Source organism: Ambystoma mexicanum, chromosome 5q, assembly GCF_040938575.1.
Source record: "Ambystoma mexicanum isolate Mex_15411 chromosome 5q, UKY_AmexF1_1, whole genome shotgun sequence".
Lineage (NCBI taxonomy): Eukaryota > Metazoa > Chordata > Amphibia > Caudata > Ambystomatidae > Ambystoma > Ambystoma mexicanum.
Window position 1 is genome coordinate 1317665921 of NC_090933.1, and position 19803 is coordinate 1317685723.

General features: G+C 44.6%; 2 protein-coding genes across 2 annotated transcripts in view; both read right to left on the reverse strand.

Annotated features, from left to right (window-relative positions):
- The window catches only part of LOC138498495 (zinc finger protein 850-like), a gene marked incomplete in the record, with an annotated part of 1369857 nt that overhangs the window by 563108 nt on the left and 786946 nt on the right, over positions 1-19803 (reverse strand).
- LOC138498473 (zinc finger protein 268-like) overlaps positions 12125-19803 on the reverse strand; it is a 77219-nt gene continuing 69540 nt past the window's right edge. Inside the window, exon 5 of the mRNA XM_069622221.1 lies at positions 12125-14706. Coding sequence (XP_069478322.1) covers positions 12494-14422 — 1929 coding nt within the window. The 5' untranslated portion in view covers positions 14423-14706 and the 3' untranslated portion in view covers positions 12125-12493. The remainder of the gene's footprint in view (positions 14707-19803) is intronic.

Genomic DNA, 19803 nt, shown 5'->3' on the forward strand with positions numbered 1-19803 from the left:
GTTTAAACACAAGATGGAGTGTAGTAGAATTGAATAGAAAAAAACATAAAATAGTCCCCACCACAACAATTGTTTTAAAGTTATGAACTGTTTGTAACTAACCTTTTTTTGTTTTTTTTTCTTTGCAACTTTTTTGACTCGACCTTCAACATCTGCACGCTGTAGCTCCGATTCGTTTCCGCTTGTCCTCCCTTCCGCTTGCGCTGCAAGGACTATATTTTCTGTATCCGCATAGACAGCAAGGAATGAGGCTCCATCGTCTCCCTGAAACATAGTACTTTTATTACTATGTATCAAAATATTGTTCGCATAAAACACGTGAGGACACACAGGTACATCTCAATAGCCAAACACGATTTAAACATTGTGTGCAACAATCAAACGACAAGTATTCGACCAGTGATGATCTATTTCGATGGAACTGTCAGTATCCATACCTCTGGCTCTGCATGGACTGCCATGAATGGTTGTATTGGAGAGGAGGCATCCGCATCTCCCTGAAACACAGTACTTGCATTAGTATGCTTTTCAATATTGGAAACATAACACACACTTGGGGTCGAACGCACAGGTACATATAAAGAGATAACCGCGAAAGATGCATTGTCCAAAAGAATCAAGGAAAATCCAAATATGATCACATTTCATCGACTTATTTCAACGATTCCTTTACATCTGCATCATCTAAATGAGATGTTCTGATTGTGGTGGAAGCTCTGTCGTCTCCCTGAAACACAGCACTTGCATTAGTATGGTTATCAATATTGGAAACATAACACACACTTGTGGTCGAACGCACAGGTACATATAAAGAGATAACCGCGAAAGATGCATTGTCCAAAAGAATCAAGGAAAATCCAAATATGAACACATTTCATCTACTTATTTCAACGATTCCTTTACATCTGCATCATCTAAATGAGATGTTGTGATTGTGGTGGAAGCTCCGTCGTCTCCCTGAAACACAGCACTTGCATTAGTATGGTTTTCAATATTGGAAACATAACACACACCTGGGGTCGACAGCACAGGTACATATCAACGGCTAACCACGAATGAAACATTGTGTAGAACAATCAAACGACAGGAATTCCGGCTCTGAAGATGACGCTCGATGGAGCTGTCAGTATCCATACCTCCTGCTGGTGAAGAACATCTAGAAACGTTGTAGATGTGGCTGACGCTTCAGCATCTCCCTGAAAGACAGTACTTGCATTAGTATGGATAACACTAATTATAACTGAAAACAAACACCAGTGGACGATAACTAAGGTGTATATTAATTGGAAAGCAGTAACCAAACATTCGGTAAAATAATTACACGATAGAATAAAACTATTACTTGACATGCATAACACAAGTATGTAGCGGATTAGCCTAGTAAGATTACCTGATACGCGCTAGAAGTGGTTGATAACTGCGACCACGTCAAGGATGTAGAATGTTCTTGCTTCAGATTCAAAGGATAGTCAAGAAATTGTAAAGGTCAATCAATGATTATTAATGAAATGCCAATATAAAAAATAGCCACGTAAGCCGACAGAATACTTGAAAAATGCTCAATACAGCACAGTTCCCTGTTCCCATATATATACATTGCGTTTGTGGGTTATGAAATCGAAAAAGAATATATTGATAAATGTCATTATTCAAAAAACTATACACTCATATCAATATCGAAATTATTACAAGGGATAGAACACCTACAATATCTATTAGTCCATTCGACTACACACTACCGCAAGGCCTAAAGCTAAATCCGGACACTTGACTCACTGGTGGCGGAATGTGGACAAATAGAGTGGGAATAGCGTTTTTGAGCAATTTCCGTGTAGTTTGCCGTTTATTCTTCTTTGTTACCCAAGAAGTTGTGTACATGTCCAAGGAAAAGTGCCGGCTGCAGATGCGGTATCGATCGCCCCTCTTGTCCTGTAAGACTTGTTGGACTCTACTTTCCAGCTCATCCAGTGGAAATCCGCAATGTCTGACCCATTCTCTTATTCGATCAACAGTTTTCGGGAATACATGCATTGTAGTTCCTTCAGATTTCGCATGGGTCTTCGAAGGGCAACCGCTAATCGAACAGGCAGGCATTGTTGATAAATCTGAAAAGTAAATATCGACATTATTATACAATCTTCAAGAATAAAGATTTGATACAAAAGTAAATGAATCATACATTGATCAATGCAAGGTTTGTTTTGGTCGCAGGAACTCTACCAGTTCATTATGTGCAGCTTAGTATTTGCATAAATTGCAGAAATGTATAAATGATGTGACTAAAATCTGAACATGTGACTCATCCCTTGGTTGTTATGTATTGCACGAGAAGGAAACATGCTTACATTATAGACTGGACCCCCGAAGGATGCAATTCGATGACAATAAACACAGATGAAAATAAATAGATCTATTGATAGCATAGCAATGGAAACTCTAGTCAATAGCAATGAGACCAATGAACATAGCACTATTGTGTACTCTACTCGCAAATAGATAGAAATTTAAAAATCTGCGAAATATGACTAGGATACATGGCCTTACATTGACCAATAAACAGTTGGACTCAGCAAGTAGAGCAGTATGTTACAGGAGAATAGGTGGATGGCCACAGGTAGCACACTGATGGGTTTGCTCTAAGCAGTCACAGAAGTTCACGGATAGCACGACGACGACCAGATTAGCGTAGATCTCGGTGGTTGCCAGGTAACACGTTCAGGAGTTGACTTGCAAAGCACAAAGATATTCTCATGAGACATATCAAGTGGTTTATAAAGTATTTGGAACAGGGGTGTGTTGAATGACGTATGTATGTCGTGGTCTTAGGGGGGCGGCCTGCTTCAAGGGGAGGCCTGGCTGGAGACACGGGGTCTGAGGAGGCCATGTGACCGATGGCCCCTTGGCGTGGGACACCTTTTGAAGTGTACATGTAGTTTGACACCTTGGCCGTTTGCGCCTGTCACAGCCCCCCATGCCAGCGCTCATCCCCGGGTGCGAACCGCCTTTGATAGAGGGGGGTGGGATGGATGGGCCTGGGGCGTGCAGATAAGGCACAGGAAGACTGCTGAATGGAGACACACTTATGTGGATTGCAGGGGGGCGGCCTGCTTCAAGGGGAGGCCTAGCTGGAGACACGGGGTCTGAGGAGGCCATGTGACCGATGGCCCCTTGGCGTGGGACACCTTTTGAAGTGTACATGTAGTTTGGCACCTTGGCCGTTTGCGCCTGTCACAGCCCCCCATGCCAGCGCTCATCCCCGGGTGCGAACCGCCTTTGATAGAGGGGGGTGGGATGGATGGGCCTGGGGCGTGCAGATAAGGCACAGGAAGACTGCTGAATGGAGACACACTTATGTGGATTGCAGGGGGGCTGCCTGCTTCAAGGGGAGGCCTGGCTGGAGACACGGGGTCTGAGGAGGCCATGTGAACAATGGCCCCTTGGTGTGGGACACCTTTTGAAGTGTACATGTGCTTTGGCACCTTGGCCGTTTGCGTCCCGGACAGCCCCCCATGCCAGCAAGCATCCACCGGCACGAACCGCCTTTGATACAGGGGGGTGGGATGGATGGGCCTGAGGCGTGCAGATAAGGCACAGGAAGACTGCTGAATGGAGACACACTTATGTGGATTGCAGGGGGGCGGCCCGCTTCAAGGGGAGGCCTGGCTGGAGACACGGGGTCTGAGGAGGCCATGTGAACGATGGCCCCTTGGCGTGGGACACCTTTTGAAGTGTACATGTACTTTGGCACCTTGGCCTTTCGCGCCCCGGACATCCCCCCCCCATGCCAGCGAGCATCCACCGGCGCGAACCGCCTTTATATGAATATACAGTATATCGCCTTTATATGAATGATAGTATATCGTTGCTTATCAATAACAAATGCCACATAACGTAGATTCTTGTGAGCACAGACCCACACTTCAACCAGTGTATTATAGTGGCCAAGACCCGTAGGCCTGTATAATCCAATGGTAATTGATAGTATAGATATATGTGATTCATTTAAAAAATCGAGACAAACGTTGTTAAAATAAATGTGGTGTTTTATTTTGTATCTTATTTTCATGAAAAAAAAAATTAGAAGACTTTAAAGGTTATACAGGTCAGGTTGCAGCACAGCGAGAGAAAATCCCCTGTACTGACCGCTGTCACTCGGGAACGTGTCTCTAATGGCACGAACGGCACAGGCGGGTATCACTCTTCGAACGCGGTGTCCAAGCCTCCCGTGAAGCCACCATGTATAGGAACGATAGGCCACCAGCCTGTACCACCTGTGAAAAGGAATGAAACAAACTGTTTTTAAATGACCCAGATAAGTTTAATAAACTTTTGTTGTCAATGACAATTCTTGTAACTAATGGCATTTTACATGGACAAATGCTATCTAGACAATGCACACTATTGAACAACGTACATGCGTTACAATGATATGTAGATGTAATTTTGGATATAGTAGAAGAACATGAAATAGGAGTGGCATGACATGCAGAGTATACTTACTCGTTACTCGGATTACGAGGACGAACAGTTGCTCGAAGTTCGTGCATAAGCACCATCAAGATTCTCAACACAGCCCGTGTGAGGCAGGCTGCCCTGAAGTCTGGCAGCTCGGTGATGCATTGCGGTCGTGGCTCGCCTTCCGTAATGTAGGCCAGGCATCCCGAGTTTTCTCGGCAGCAGCAGTTCTCGTCCTCGGTTGGCATTAGCTCGCACCGATTGCATGTGCACCAGGTGGAGACGCCGTCCATGCGACTAGGCCCAGGCTCTTCATCTGTTGAATCGTCCTCCCAACTGCCGTCCGAATCCCCATCGTTTTCACGTGCTTCCCTTTCCAGTAGTTCCTCCTGGGTATACTCGGGCTCGTACATGTAGGGCATTATTGTAGCCATTGTGTGGTAAACAGAGTAAAATAATTTACCGATATGGTACAGGTGTTTACACAGGCTACAAGCGACGAAGGTAGCTGAGCACTGAAACGAGTCACAGAATACTCAAAGTAACACAGAGAGAGCAATGGAATCGAAAATCGGCTGCTGTGTGTTGTGAAACGGTCTGTTTATACTTATTGAGGAGAGAGGCGTCCTGCCATTTCCATGGCGACACGTCATTAGCTGAAGCGCAGCGAATGTTGACACGAGACGAGCTTTGGCGTTGGGAAATGGGCGGTACGAGTCTGCTGATGTCAGGCTCAGGGGCGGGGGAATTGATTTAGTGCCACAAAAGCAGGTCTGCCAGGGCGATGGGGGAAATGATAGGATTATCAGAAAATGGCGGCTCACAGGTGCTTGTTTTCGCGTGCATTTAATGGACGAAAACTCGGGTAAGGTCCATAGAGTATGCCTTTAATGTGGAAATAAACTACTAGCAAACTGGGGCGTCTGAGAGGCAAGCAAGAGCTCAGTCAATGTTGACACCCAGGTAAATGGCATGAGCACCAAGCCCAGAGGAAAGACAGGGAAGCATGTCAAGTGTCTGGAGCAAACCTAACTACCAATATACAGTTTTGGAAGAGCTCATCTTTAGTCAGTGAGAAACCATTCACCAGTTCACAGTTATCAGACAGCTCTGAAAGTTAGTGATGCCTCTGTAAGTGTAAGAGGATCAGAGGGTTGTAACTCTAGAATCAGAATGAGAATGAGTAGGAGTAAATTAGCCAGGCCAGATGCAGAATAACAAATGTTAAGGAGAGGGGGGTAAGGCCGAACCCTAGGACACACCACATCCTGTTAATCAGGGATTCTGATATCATATTACTCATCTACTGTGCGATGGCCACGCCCGCATCCCCAGATATTCCCATTCAGGATACCGACTCAGGAGTCCCCCCCCTCCCAGCCAGGCACCAGTCTCACCAACGATTCCTACATAACTAGTTACTATTCTGACCCTTCCTGCCCAAGGTATCATCGCAAGTCAGGACCTATAACCCTTGCCTCCCACCCCTGCCCTACCACCGAAAGAAACAACAAACTTTGCGCTAGACTCTCTAAACTATATGAGCCGCCCCGAAGACTCCTGTCTGACTCCAAATGCGAAGCCAAAAGCTCCACCAAAGGCCCTGCCATCCCCACAACCAAGTCCAAATCTATCGCTCATACAAACATCTCGGTAAAAACGGATGTACACTCCTACAAAGGAGCTCTCCTAAATACTAGATCATTGGTCGCACATGCCCTTGATATAGCAGACCTAATTATTAAAGATAAACTAGATTTTATTGCTCTAACTGAAACCTGGCTCCACAATGCAGCAGGCCCGTCTCTAATGTTGGCCATCCCAGATGGCTATACCATATCCAGGCAGGACCGGGTGGGCAACCGGGGCGGTGGCATCGCCATCATATCCAAAGAAAGTTTAGCTCTCAGACTAGCCCCGACCCAAACTCTGCAATCGTGCGAATCCCTCACTGCCAAACTCCCTATAAACAACACCCAATCCCTCACTATCCACCTGATCTACAGACCACCAGGTCCACTCGGGACCTTCGAGGAAGATTTGCATAACCTAATTTCCAACAATGCGAAAACCACCTCACAACTACTGCTACTAGGTGACCTTAACCTAGGATTTAACGACCCAGCAGACATACATGCCCCTACCATAGCCAATACGATCTCATCACTCGGACTCTCACAAAAAGTTAACCTACCCACCCACCTGAAGGGAAGAACCCTAGAGTGGGTTGCGGATGCTAACTGCTCAGCGGTCATCTCCTCCACCACACCACTACCTTGGACTGACCACTCGCTGGTCTCATTTAACCTACTGACCTCTAGACCACCTACCACAACCGTGTCACTGGCACCACCCTGCCTCACAAGAAAGAAATATATTTCAGTAGAAAAAATCATCCCAGCCATCCTTCCAACCCTAAACGCATTGCCAGACAATCTAGATCCCAACACACTAGTTCACGAATATAATAAAATCATGTTAACTACCATGGACAAAATTGCCCCACTCAAACTTCGCACCAGCAAGCCAAAAACCCATTTAAATAAATGGTACACACCTGAACTCAAAGCCCTCCGCCTAAAAAAGCGAAAATGTGAAGCTGATTGGAAACTATGCCCCTCCAGTGAAAAGAAAGCCATCCTTGACACAATTTCTCGTCATTACAAAGCTGAAATCTGCTTAGCTAAACGGAATTCCTATAACAACCGCATTGCCAACTCCAACTCAAGTATGAAGGAGCTCTTCTCCATACTGAAGGAACTTGAGTCAACTATTGCCACACCCGACACCTGCACCAAGGACCAGACTTGGTGCACAGACATCCAACAGGCACTAGCAAATAAAATAAACACCCTACAAAACAAAATTCAACTAAAAAAAGACTCCTTAAACCTCACTAACTCTCCCACATCTCCGCCCAATGCCTTACCAAGTACACACACCAACTCATTCACCTTCTCTAAAACCACCACCCTGGAGGTTGAGAAAATCATTCTTTCTCTTAAACCCTCAAACTGTAAAGGCGACATCTGCCCTGCACACATAATCAAGGACGCAGCCAGAGACCTGTCGCCCTTTATCTCCAAACTCATAAACGCCTCTTTTTCATCAGGCAGTATCCCTTCCAACTTAAAACAATCCTGGGTGCTCCCCCTCCTCAAAAAGCAGACGCTTGATCCTCTCATCCCCACCAACTACCGACCCATCACCACGGTACCCTTCCTACTGAAAATCTTGGACAAAGTGGCCTATGTCCAGATTCAAAAATACCTAGAACTACACAAATTACTAGGCTCAAGACAATCAGGTTTCCGCCCATTACACGGCACGGAAACAGCCCTCATTGATCTGAAAACCCAAATTGATGATCTGAGGGACAAGGGTAAAACAGCACTCCTCCTCCTACTCGACCTCTCCGCGGCATTCGACCTCGTCGACCACAAGGTCCTCTTCAGACACCTTGATTCAGCTGCTCATTTCTCCCCAGAAGCTATCAGATGGATTGAATCCTTTCTGAGTGAGAGAACAATGAGAGTCTTCTCCCCTTCAGCAGCAGCAGACCCCTCTCCTATTACCTGCGGAGTCCCGCAGGGCTCATGCGTCTCCCCCACACTATACAACATCTTCACCAAACCCCTGTTCGACGATCTGGACCATCTGGGTGTCACCTACACTAACTATGCAGATGACACTCAGATTCTCCTCCCACTTTCAGGGGATCACAGTAAGGACAGAGAGTTGGTGAATAGGGTATATCTCATCATTCAGGCATGGATGGCATCTCATGGTCTATGCCTGAATGATGACAAGACAGAGCTCATCATCTTGGGTACCCCTGCTAATATCAACAAACTAGGCCTTGAATATGCCAAATTTAACATAGATGGTAATTTTATCAAAGTATCCAGGGAAGTAAAAACCCTCGGCTTTTATCTGGATGCCACTATGTCATTCACTAAACAGGTCAACTCACTAGCATCTACCACTGCGTATACTTGCAAATTAATAAGAGCAGGCAGACCATTCCTATCCAATGACAGCTGTATGATCCTGGCAAGAGCACTCATACTATCTAGGCTCGATTATTGTAATGCCCTTTATAGCGGTGCTAACAAAGCCATTATCCACAGGCTACAAATCCTACAAAATAATGCCTTGAGGGCTGCCCTCGGCATTAATAAGAGAGATCATATCTCCACCACCAGACGCCAACACAAATGGCTCTCCACAGACAACAAAATCAAACTAAAGTTGGCCTCCCTAACCCATAAAGCCCTCAACAATGCCGCCCCTAGTTATCTGATTGACAAGGTAAAGAGAAAGTCTTCCATCAGACAAACAAGAACTATCAATTCCAACTGTCTGATAATTCCCAGATTCAAACTCTCCACCATTGGTGGCAACAGTTTCCCAGTGAAAGCTGCCACACTTTGGAACTCTTTGCCACACAACCTAAGAGCTGATCAACCATATTTGCACTTTAGAAGGCACCTCATCAGTCACCTGAACTCCAATAAGCCCTGTATTTAGTTGCACTTTCTATACCTATGTATAGATATTGATACCCTTTGTTTGCGGCCTTGCCCTCGCCTCTAACAGCCCTGTACACATCTGTATATTTCTCTCCTGTATAGATATTGATTTTTTATGTATGAAGATTTGTATATTTCTTATTCCTGTAATCCTTGAATATTTTTATTTTACTTCAACTGTATATTTCTGTAACATTGTAAGCTTTGAATTATCTTTTTGCCTGTGCCCTGTTGCCCCTGGGTAAGGTGCGCCATACAAATAAATAAACAAACAAACAAACAAACAAATGAGGCATCATACCTGCTTATGTTCGATCAGCCTGGAAGGATTGCAAAAAGGAGAAGGTAGAGTCCCTGAGGCAGGCATCTCCTCGACTAAGTAGGGTCTAATGGGCAATGGCTGAGTCCCTGATGCAGGAATCTCTTAGACCAAGGAAGAAATAATGGTCAAAGGCTGAGGGCCCGATGCAGCCATATCTTGGACCAAGGAGGATATAATGGTCAATGGCCGAGTCCCTGATGCAGGCATCTCTTAGACTAAGTAGGATCTAATGGTCAATGGCTGAGTCCCTGATGCAGGAAGAAATAATGGTCAAAGGCTGAGGGCCCGATGCAGGCATCTCTTAGACTAAGTAGGATCTAATGGTCAATTTTGTCACAGGCAACCAAGGGGTCCAAGAGAATACGAAAAGCTTCCTGCATTTACTGTGCTAATGCAGTTTCACATCTGTATATGTTCTCTGGCACCACATACACACAGGATTACTCATAAGTGGTAGCCAGTGTCTCGGCAAATAATTCATAGAACAGTGCCGCCTGTCATGGGACTTCACCCAGTCTGCCCTGCGGGATAGGAGCAACACATGAGATGCCATTTCATGTCAGAACTCCCCTCATAATAGTATAACAACGTTATCTTGACAAGGCTTAGTAAAAGGTGATGCCTTGAAGGACAGTATATATTATAGTAGTTTTGTAAAGCAGCAGAGAGTATACGTAACATGCTTTATGCTGCTAGAGGCCTATAATAGCCTTGTTTTGAAAAAGTAGCTACACAGCAAGATGGGAGCTTTGATGTGTAGGCAGGTATTCAAGGAGCATCATGAGTATGCTAACAAGTGGATCGATTGGAGTGCTCACACTCAAACACGAAAAAAAGGAGGCCACCCGTCTCGGCGTACCTAGCCCTAAGGAAGAACACCCTAGCCCTGGCGGGGTGCCTATCCCTGGGTAGCGCATGGTGTATCGCATCAGCACCAATTGAGTCCTGCAATTTGCCAGACCATTGGTAGCCTGAGCGCGCTCTCCTGTGTTTTTGAGAGGCACTCGGGCTCTCATTTCCGCTGCCTCCACACGCCCGAGGCGTTCCTATGGAGCCAGCTGCGTCATTACGTCGCTTATGCGAGCCCGTTTGACCGCGTTTCTGTGCTCTTTTTATAGGCGATGGGCCTTACTTTGCCAGTATCGCCAGTCCGGAGCTGTACAGCTAGATACAGCACACGGACCACCCAGAGGCGAGCAGCAGCCCCCTTGCAGGTACGGCCCACACCCAGGCCCCACAGATTTGTCTCCACATAGCTTCTGCCATGTTTGTTTGGAGCCTAATTTATCATCACTTGTGTTCTTAACAGGTACGCGTGACCTGTGGTTTGGATTGCCGCTTTTTTTGCATCAAATTGTGGTGCTTTGAACTACCCTTGATCTCCTATCGCCTCCTGCCTCCTACTTTGGACGCTGGCCCCGAGGTAAGGGTTTTCAAGATCTTCACATTGGCACACAAAATACTGCACCTGCCTGGGTGTTTTACCACATAGGGGCTCACACATTTTTTGCCCCCTTGGCACTCCGTCCACCATTAGTGTGCATGGTGCATTCACCCCTTTCCCCTTTGTTCCGCCCACCAGTCCTTCCCCCCGTGACCCAGTCACGCACTCCCCCTCCTCTCTCCGGCCCAAGCACCCTCACCTCTCCTGTAATAAGTGACCTTCACAGTTCCTGCTCCACATGCTCACCCAAATGCATTAAGAGCTCCACCCCTACGCTTGCACTGAATAGTTAGTTGCCAGTGTCCTTTACATGCCCTGATCGCTTTTCCCTCTCTACCCTCCCCCCTCTTCTTTTGCCTCCCTACAGGAGACACCAGCAATTTCCCGATCACGTTCAGCTTTTCTCTGAACCCTGGCAACCCAGTTTGCATGTACAATCACGGTCCTGATGAAGATGGCTCGAATCCCCTACGCCATTGAAACCGGTCGACCCCTTTCGGTCATGAGGGCTCTCATGACCCACCTCTGATCTCTCTTATACCAACAGAGAGACTTTTTTCTAAATAATACTTGCTGTAGCACACTCATCACCATTGAGTGAGCTAAACATTTTTATAAGAGCCAATTTTTAGTCCTCCAGCCCGTCGGCTGTGTTTTACTGCTCTACCCACCAGTGGTTTCTCCAGTTGAACTGTTTTTCCATCCCAACCTCAGTGACCCACGGGCACCATTAAAGTTATACACTTTGGAAGGTTTACAAACAGTTGACCTGCCCCGCAGGTTGTACCCACACTCCAGACAGAGCAGCCCTAAGATCTAATCCACATCTTTGTTGAATATTGCTCAACCTTCTGGAGAACACCATTTTTTATTCTTTTTCTTTTTGGACGATCTGTGCCTGCCAACAGACACTACCACCAGTATAGAAGGTTGAGGGACAGGCGATACACCACGCGCTACCCAGGGATAGGCACCCCGCCAGGGCTAGGGTGTTCTTCCTTAGGGCTAGGTACGCCGAGACGGGTGGCCCCCTTTTTTTTGTGTTTGAGTGTGAGCACTCCAATCGATCCACTTGTTAGCATACTCATGATGCTCCTTGAATACCTGCCTGCCTAGAAAAAACGTTGTTGTTGTGCTACCATACGTTTTCCTTGTTAACGGTTAAAAGGACGATCACGGTTGTACCGTGCACTCTAGCTTTCTAAGCTTTCCCTGTTGTTTTCAAGCTTTGATGTGTAACCATTTATTATAGCAACAGGCTTAGCAATTTAAAAACAGCTTATTCATACATGCATGCATGCAAACATGTTTATACATGTAGTTTTGAGCAGGGCAGTGCGTGAACCTCAAATGCATACCTCCCATAGGCTGTAAAGTCAATTTCATTTTATTTTCTGTGTTAAGGGAATAAGCAGCAGGCTGCTTCGGCCAAGACAAAAGCAAGTGTGAGGCAGAGTCTTTGACTTAGGACCTACATAGATATTTCACCAAGCGGCTTCGAAGCATCTAGCTAAGAACTGATAGGTTAGCATTGTGCGAAGAGCTGATAATTAAGCGACTTACTAAGGACTGATAAATCATTCTGAAGAGGAGGTACCCCTCAGATTGCTTCTGTACATCACAGAGGAAAGGAGGAACTTCCAATGTTATACAGGTTAGGGAGAAAATCTCAAATTCTGTCCACAGAATGACAGCATTTTCATGTTAAGAGGATCTCCAAGATAGAGGTTCTTCTCAGTGTTAGTCAACAGCCATGCCAAACTCAGTAGCATTGTAGAAGCACCTCCGTCTCTCTGAAGCACCTTCAATTGCAGAAGAGATTTCACCACCTACATGTCCTCTCTCATGGCAGATAAGAACATCCTGTGTACTGAAGTATTCGCCACATTCACTACGCTGAAATGGACCCAGGCATGCATGTTTTGTCTGATGCGTAATAAGGAGACTGTTCTGACTATAGCATTTTCCACATTCAGTGCACCGATAAGGTTTATCACCTGTATGTCTTCTCTGGTGGTTAATAAGGTATTGTTTCCGAGCAAAACCTTCACCACATTCAGTACACTCATATGGTTTCTCACCTGTATGTGTTCTCTGGTGGATAGTAAGATCTCCCTTTTGAGCAAACCCTTTCTCACATTCAGTGCACTCATAAGGTTTCTCACCTGTATGTGTTCTCTGGTGGATAGTAAGCACTCCCTTTGTAGCAAATCCTTTTCCACATTCACTGCAGACATGTAATTTTTCACCTGTATGTGCTCTCTGGTGGCGAATAAAAGGTCCCTTCTGAGCAAACCCTTTCCCACATTCAATGCATTCATAAGCATTCTCACCTGTATGTGTTCTATGGTGGGTAATAAGGAGTTGTTTCCGAGCAAAACCTTTCCCACATTCAGTGCACTCATAAGGTTTCACACCTGTATGTGTTCTATGGTGGGTAATAAGGAGTTGTTTCCAAGCAAAACCTTTTCCACATTCAGTGCACTCATAAGGTTTCTCTCCTGTATGTCTACTCTGGTGGATCGTAAGCTCTCCCTTTGCAGCAAACCGTTTCCCACATTCAGTGCACTCATGAGGTTTCTCATCTGTATGTCTACTCTGGTGTCTAATAAAATGCATCTTCTTAGTAAACCCTTTCCCACATTGAATGCACTCATAAGGTTTTTCACCTGTATGGATTCTCCGGTGGTTAATAAGGAGTTGTTTCCGAGCAAAACCTTTTCCACATTCAGTGCACTCATAAGGTTTCTCACCTGTATGTGTTCTCTGGTGGCTAATAAGATGTCCCTTATGAGTAAAACCTTTTCCACATTCAGTGCACTCATAAGGTTTCTCACCTGTATGTGTTCTCTGGTGGCTAATAAGCTCTCCCTTTTGAGCAAACCGTTTCCCACATGCAGGGCACTCATGAGGTTTCTCACCTGTATGTATTCTGTGGTGGCTAATAAGATCTCCCTTTTGAGCAAACCCTTTCCCACATTCAGTGCACTCATAAGGTTTCTCACCTGTATGTGTTCTCTGGTGAATAGTAAGCTCTCCCTTTGTAGCAAATCCTTTTCCACATTCACTGCAGACATGTAATTTCATGCCTGTATGTGTTGTCTGGTGGCGAATAAGATGTTCCTTCTGAGCAAACCCTTTCCCACATTCAGTGCACTCATAAGGTTTCTCACCTGTATGTGTTCTCTGGTGGATAGTAAGCTCACCCTTTGCAGCAAACCCTTTACCACATTCAGTGCACTCATGTGGTGTCTCACCTGTATGTCTACTCTGGTGGTTAATAAGGTACTGTTTCCGAGCAAAACCTTTCCCACATTCAATGCACTCATAAGGTTTCACACCTGTATGTGTTCTCTGGTGGCTAATAAGATCTGCCTTCTCAGCAAACCATTTTCCACATTCAGTGCATTCATGAGGTTTCTCATCTGTATGAATTTGTTGGTGGCACATAAGTGTACCATGCAAATGGAGGCTGTTCTTAAATTCAGTGCACTGATAAGGGTTTTCACCTATGTCCTCAAGTGGGCAATAAATATGTTCATGAGATGGCAATTGTTCCCACATTCTGTGGGTGTGTAAAGTTTCCTGCCAGTTTAATGAGAGGACCCTTTTCACTGAACCTTTTCCAAATTCAGAGCACAAATGAGAAATACTTTTCTTACTGCACATAACACATTGTCATGTTCATGCTAGATATCCCTCTCCCCCAGGATTGACAGAATGAACATGCTTGGTTACTGGATGTTACCACAAAGGGGTTGCATGGACGGCAGCCATCATGTATCCAACTGGCCTTTCAATCCCAGTTCCTGAATACTCTGAAAAGGCAACTGGACCCCAAATGTGCACACTTCTAAGATGCTTGGAAATTGCATATTCTAACAATGAAGCTTTTCACTGCGATAGTCCAGAGAATGGAACAATCACTGTTGCATTTCTTGGGCATCAGTCACCTATTAACATAAAAGGAGATGCATATTATTAATTTCAACACGTTCACAATCGCAGGCATCACATGTAACAAGAAGAGTCTACTCAGTAACAGTGATGTGAATCCTCACGTAGTAACTTATACGACTTTGAAGTGCCATCTATTGGGGAAAGGCGCCCTAATAGGTGGCAGAGTAGTGATGCTCTAATGGGAACATTTAAATGGGACAGAGGATACATACTGCATGAATAGTGGGATTCATTTTTATTTAGAACATTTTAGCATCCAAAATATTAGGAAAAAAACACAGCCTGGGTGAAAAAAAACATTTTAAATGGATAGTTTAATCATCAGGAACATGTATATATGTTCTACCATTTTAATTATTCAGAAATGATCACATTATTACATGGAAGCTCCCTATTTCCATATACAAATGATAAAGGCAGGGGTTTAACACTAGCTCAGCAGCTTGTCACCAATCAGACACATGTTTGACCAGTCTATTATGTAATCACTGATGACTCCATTACATTTGGGCTAATGTGTTTTCGCCCAAACATGAATAATATATCCAACAGCCATTACTTTATAAATGTGACCAGAGTATTCAGAGAGCACTCTTTAGTAACCCTTACCTCTAGTGGTGTATTAGGAAAACAAATAGACCTTCAGACACTTGGAAATTGCTAAAACAAACTATACATTGCTAAAATAAATGCAACAAATATGTAAATATATAAATCCATCAAATGGCAAAACATAACATGTCCATCTCATTTACCAAATGATAAATCACATTAATGTAACAATCACAAGACAATTCACCTCTCAGTGTGAAACCTAGCACCATTCTAAGAAAGCAGATCACTGTGAAATGATAGAATCCAAAATGAATGAGGGAGAAAAAAACTAAAGCAATTTTTTTCGGAAATAATTTTTGGTTTTGTTTCCCATGGACATTTCAGACCACCCGCTCCTCTCCACTGCCTTACGTACCTTCTGGCGGTAAACGGCAAAGTGTGCCATTGCCTCCGCAATCCCTGTGCAACGCCAATTCCCTTCACGCACATGGAAGGGAGACTGTGTCGCAGGGTCCTTTCCTTTTGTTTTTAAGTTTGCCTTCCCCCGTTTTCCTTTTTGTGGAAGCAGGGGACACCCCAGAACCCACAAAGACCAGGAATGTCGATCAAAGAGAGCGGGAACACCCCTGCAACCCCTGCTCCCTTTGATCACATTTTTGGAATTAGGTTATTTTTCCAATTCCCTTCTCCCATTCGTTTTTTTTTCTGTTTTTGTTTAGTTCTTCGGATTCCTAAGAAAGCACAGTACATAATCACAGAGAAACATTATCAACAATATATAAAAAGGAACTGTGGTATTCTTCTCCATTATTGGTGTATCATATTGCAATTCCTATGACACTGCTCAACATGTTTCAATCCCAAATCTGGTTGATGTGATTTTCTTCAGGGGCTAGACAAAGTTTTAAAGTGCATGGTGCCTCACATGGCTGTCTTTAGAAGGATTACTTATAAGTTGATCTGGTGAAGTGTAAATCTAAGAATTATTTTACCAACAGCCTTTATTTTTCATTAGCGGGACCCTCTTATGTATGTGGCAGAGATTCTACATATTACTACTGCAAGGTAAATAATAATGTTGCTGTCCTGTCTAGGCAAGCCAAACCCCTACAATGTGCAGGTGTGCTCCAATCATTGAAGTGGTGTGCAATACTGCAGAGCCTCTGTTTTCTCACACAAACATGTTCCCAACAGCATCATTGAAGAAACAAGAACTGAATTGTGATTTAAAGAAAAAGCGCCAATCTCTTCCCACAGCGAGAACGGCACAGGCTATTCTGGTGCTAAATTCAAACACTGGGCCTCATTAGAAGGTTGGAGGTAACCATGCCGCTTTCAGCGGCATGATTGCCTCCATATCGCAATCCGGGCCCGGGTTCCTCGAATGAGGAATTACCGGGCCATCGCAACCTTGGCGGACCCGGTAATTCCCCGTCCAAGGAACCCAGACCCGGTCCATCACCATTCCCATTCGAGCCCCCATAGGGCTCAATGGGAATGGGGATGGAGCTAACAACGGGCCCGTTAATGACGGCCCCGTTGTTAGCTACCTGGTCCCCTCGCGGGACCCGGTAAGGACGCCTGGTTTTCCAAGCCCATTGAGGGTCCCACAAGGAGACCTCGTAATAGGGCGGAACGGGTTTACCGGTGCCGGTAAACCCATTCCGCCAACCTTATAGTGAGGCCCAATTGAATTTAAACCTATATAAACTCCAAACCCATCCCTCTCCCCCAGAATTGACAGTAAGAGCAAGCATGTGTCAGAGACCAATAGAATTATATTTCTGGCAATGAGGTAAAGTGTATAAGGTAAGCAAATAGCGCCTAATAGGTCAGCACACCTCCATTACAAAAATATATATTTTATATATTTTTTATTTAGAACAAAACAATGTTAAAATACAACATCTCAACAATTCATATTGTCCAAATACCATAGGAATCTATGTTTGCATCATCGTGCCAATTGTTTAGCATAATAGAGTCGACCACAATTCAATATGGGCACATTTGAGGACACTAATGAGATTGTCATATTTAATGTGCCACTGATATCTAATCTGTTGTCTGTCGACACGCTGTTTGTCGGTCCACTTCGTGCTTAGAGTCTTATGGCTCTGACTACGGGACATTTATCAGGACAAAAAATTGAATATGTGACATAACAATGACCTCCCATGTGTTTTGTAAAGAATCACAGATTCCGATCGGAATAATCAAATATATATATTTTTTTTTAGAAATTATATTGATTAAAAAAATGAGAATGCACTGGTTGCTCCTCTTGAAAATACTCACCCTTGGTGCTTTCATATGAAAAAAAAATTGTAGGCATACTTTGTCAGCCATTTTACCTACACGTAAATGTAAATGCATTTTTTAGAGTCCTATCTCATTTTTAATGTGACAATCATTCTAAATGTCACTTAAATACAAACTTTTTACTAACCGTTGCCAAAAATCTTCACGTCAGGCAATTAGTTCTTGTATTTCGAGTAGGGACATGTGTTCACTGGTGTTATGCTCATGTCTGAAATGCCACGTGTCTGCAACAGATACAGATGTTTTCTGTTGCCCATGATATCTATATACATCTTTCTATATGCCTCAAATTGATCTGTGAATTGAATACACACCTCCTCTTGATGTGAGCGAAATCGCGCAGCAGCTAAGCATTGCAGTCTACAACCATGGTGTTTGGCGTCTGTTCGGGCTACACATCATATTCAGTGCCTACATTGCAGCAACTAGACCCGTAAAGTAGGGTATTGCAGTGGCCATATACAAAGTAAAAATGGCTGTAACTCGAGACAAGTGTATTGCAGTAGCCATCTTTAAAATTACCAAAGATGTATGGAAATGTACATATTAAAAGAAATGTGCATTGTGGGTTAAGTATTAGCAGAAAGCCTAGTATGATGAATTTATGGAATTCTTCCCTTCTCTCCAAAGGGGGAACCCCCTCCCTGTGAGGCTAGAAAGGTGAGCCCGCTCCGCACCACCCTCTCTAGGGGCAGAGGCAAGCTAGACCTCAAAGGGAGAGACTCCTTCTTAGGGGACAAGGATTCCAGTTCCTGTGTGGATCTCCCTTCACCAGTAAATACGACTACATATATGGGTCTGTCAAACCCTATCAACTATCAGGACTGGGCTAAAAAAGATAACCTATGTTATTATGCTGAAGAAAGTGAAACTGTCTCTTTTTCTTAAAGAGACCAATCCAATGAGATGAGTGAACAGAAAGAGGAACACTCATCAAGTAAAAAGCTGAGAGGGAGAGGAGAAGTGACACAGGATGGCAACATGAACCTGTGAAGAGGCAGAGCCGCAAGAGGACACTGAGTCCGCAAAATCCAAATCAGCTGGGAAGCAGCAGAGATAACGCAGAGAAGCCAGCGTAACCGAGAGCTTGAGAAAGGATGAGCCGAATGGAGCTTGAAACTGGGAAGTGCCGTGACCAAAAAAGAATTGTGGTGGGCAGCCGGCCCGGGCATCTACACCAATACCACTGATAAGCTACAAACAACTGAGTGGCTCCCCTTTGACACTCCGAATAACTGAGAGGGGGAGCGACTAGCGTATGCGAGAGATGCATAGGAAGTTGGCACAATAGTGCAGCGGAGAAATAAAACCGTTGCTGTACCCATAAGATCCCTGAATAACTTTCCTGGTCAGACCAAAGATTACGGGGGACAGGCTGGCACGGCAGGGGACGATGACGGATGAGTATTATACAACACAAATAACTAGTATCAGTACTAATGAAAAGACCCTGAAGAAAAACCTACAGAATGTGAACTGTGATAAGGCAAGGAGGAAAGCAATACCGGTCTCTGAAGGAGAGGTGAATGGAAGTAGAATATCCTTTCTGAATGTGAACTGTGATAAGGCAAGGGGGAGTGCAATACCACTCTCTGGAGGAGAGGTGAATGGAAGTAGAATATGCCTCCTGAATGTGAACTGTGGTAAGGCAAGGAGGAGATCAATACCACTCTCTGAAGGAGAGGTGAAGGGAAGTAGAATATCCTTGCTGAATGTGAACTGTGATAAGGCAAGGAGGCGAGCAATACCACTCTCTGAAGGAGAGGTGAATGGAAGTAGAATACTCTTTCTGAATGTGAACTGTGATAAGGCAAGGAGGAGTGCAATACCGCTCTCTGGAGGGGAGGTGAATGGAAGTAGAATATCCCTCCTGAATGTGAACTGTGGTAAGGCAAGGAGGAGAGCAATACCGCTCTCTGAAGGAGAGGTGAATGGAAGTAGAATATCCTTGCTGAATGTGAACTGTGGTAAGGCAAGGAGGAGAGCAATACCACTCTCTGAAGGAGAGGTGAATGGAAGTAGAATATCCCTCCTGAATGTGAACTGTGGTAAGGCAAGGAGGAGAGCAATACCTCTCTCTGAAGGAGTGGTGAATGAAAGTAGAATATCCTTTTGAATGTGAACTGTGATAAGGCAAGGAGGAGAGCAATACCGCTCTCTGAAGGAGAGTTGAATAGAAGTAGAATATCCTTGCTGAATGTGAACTGTGATAA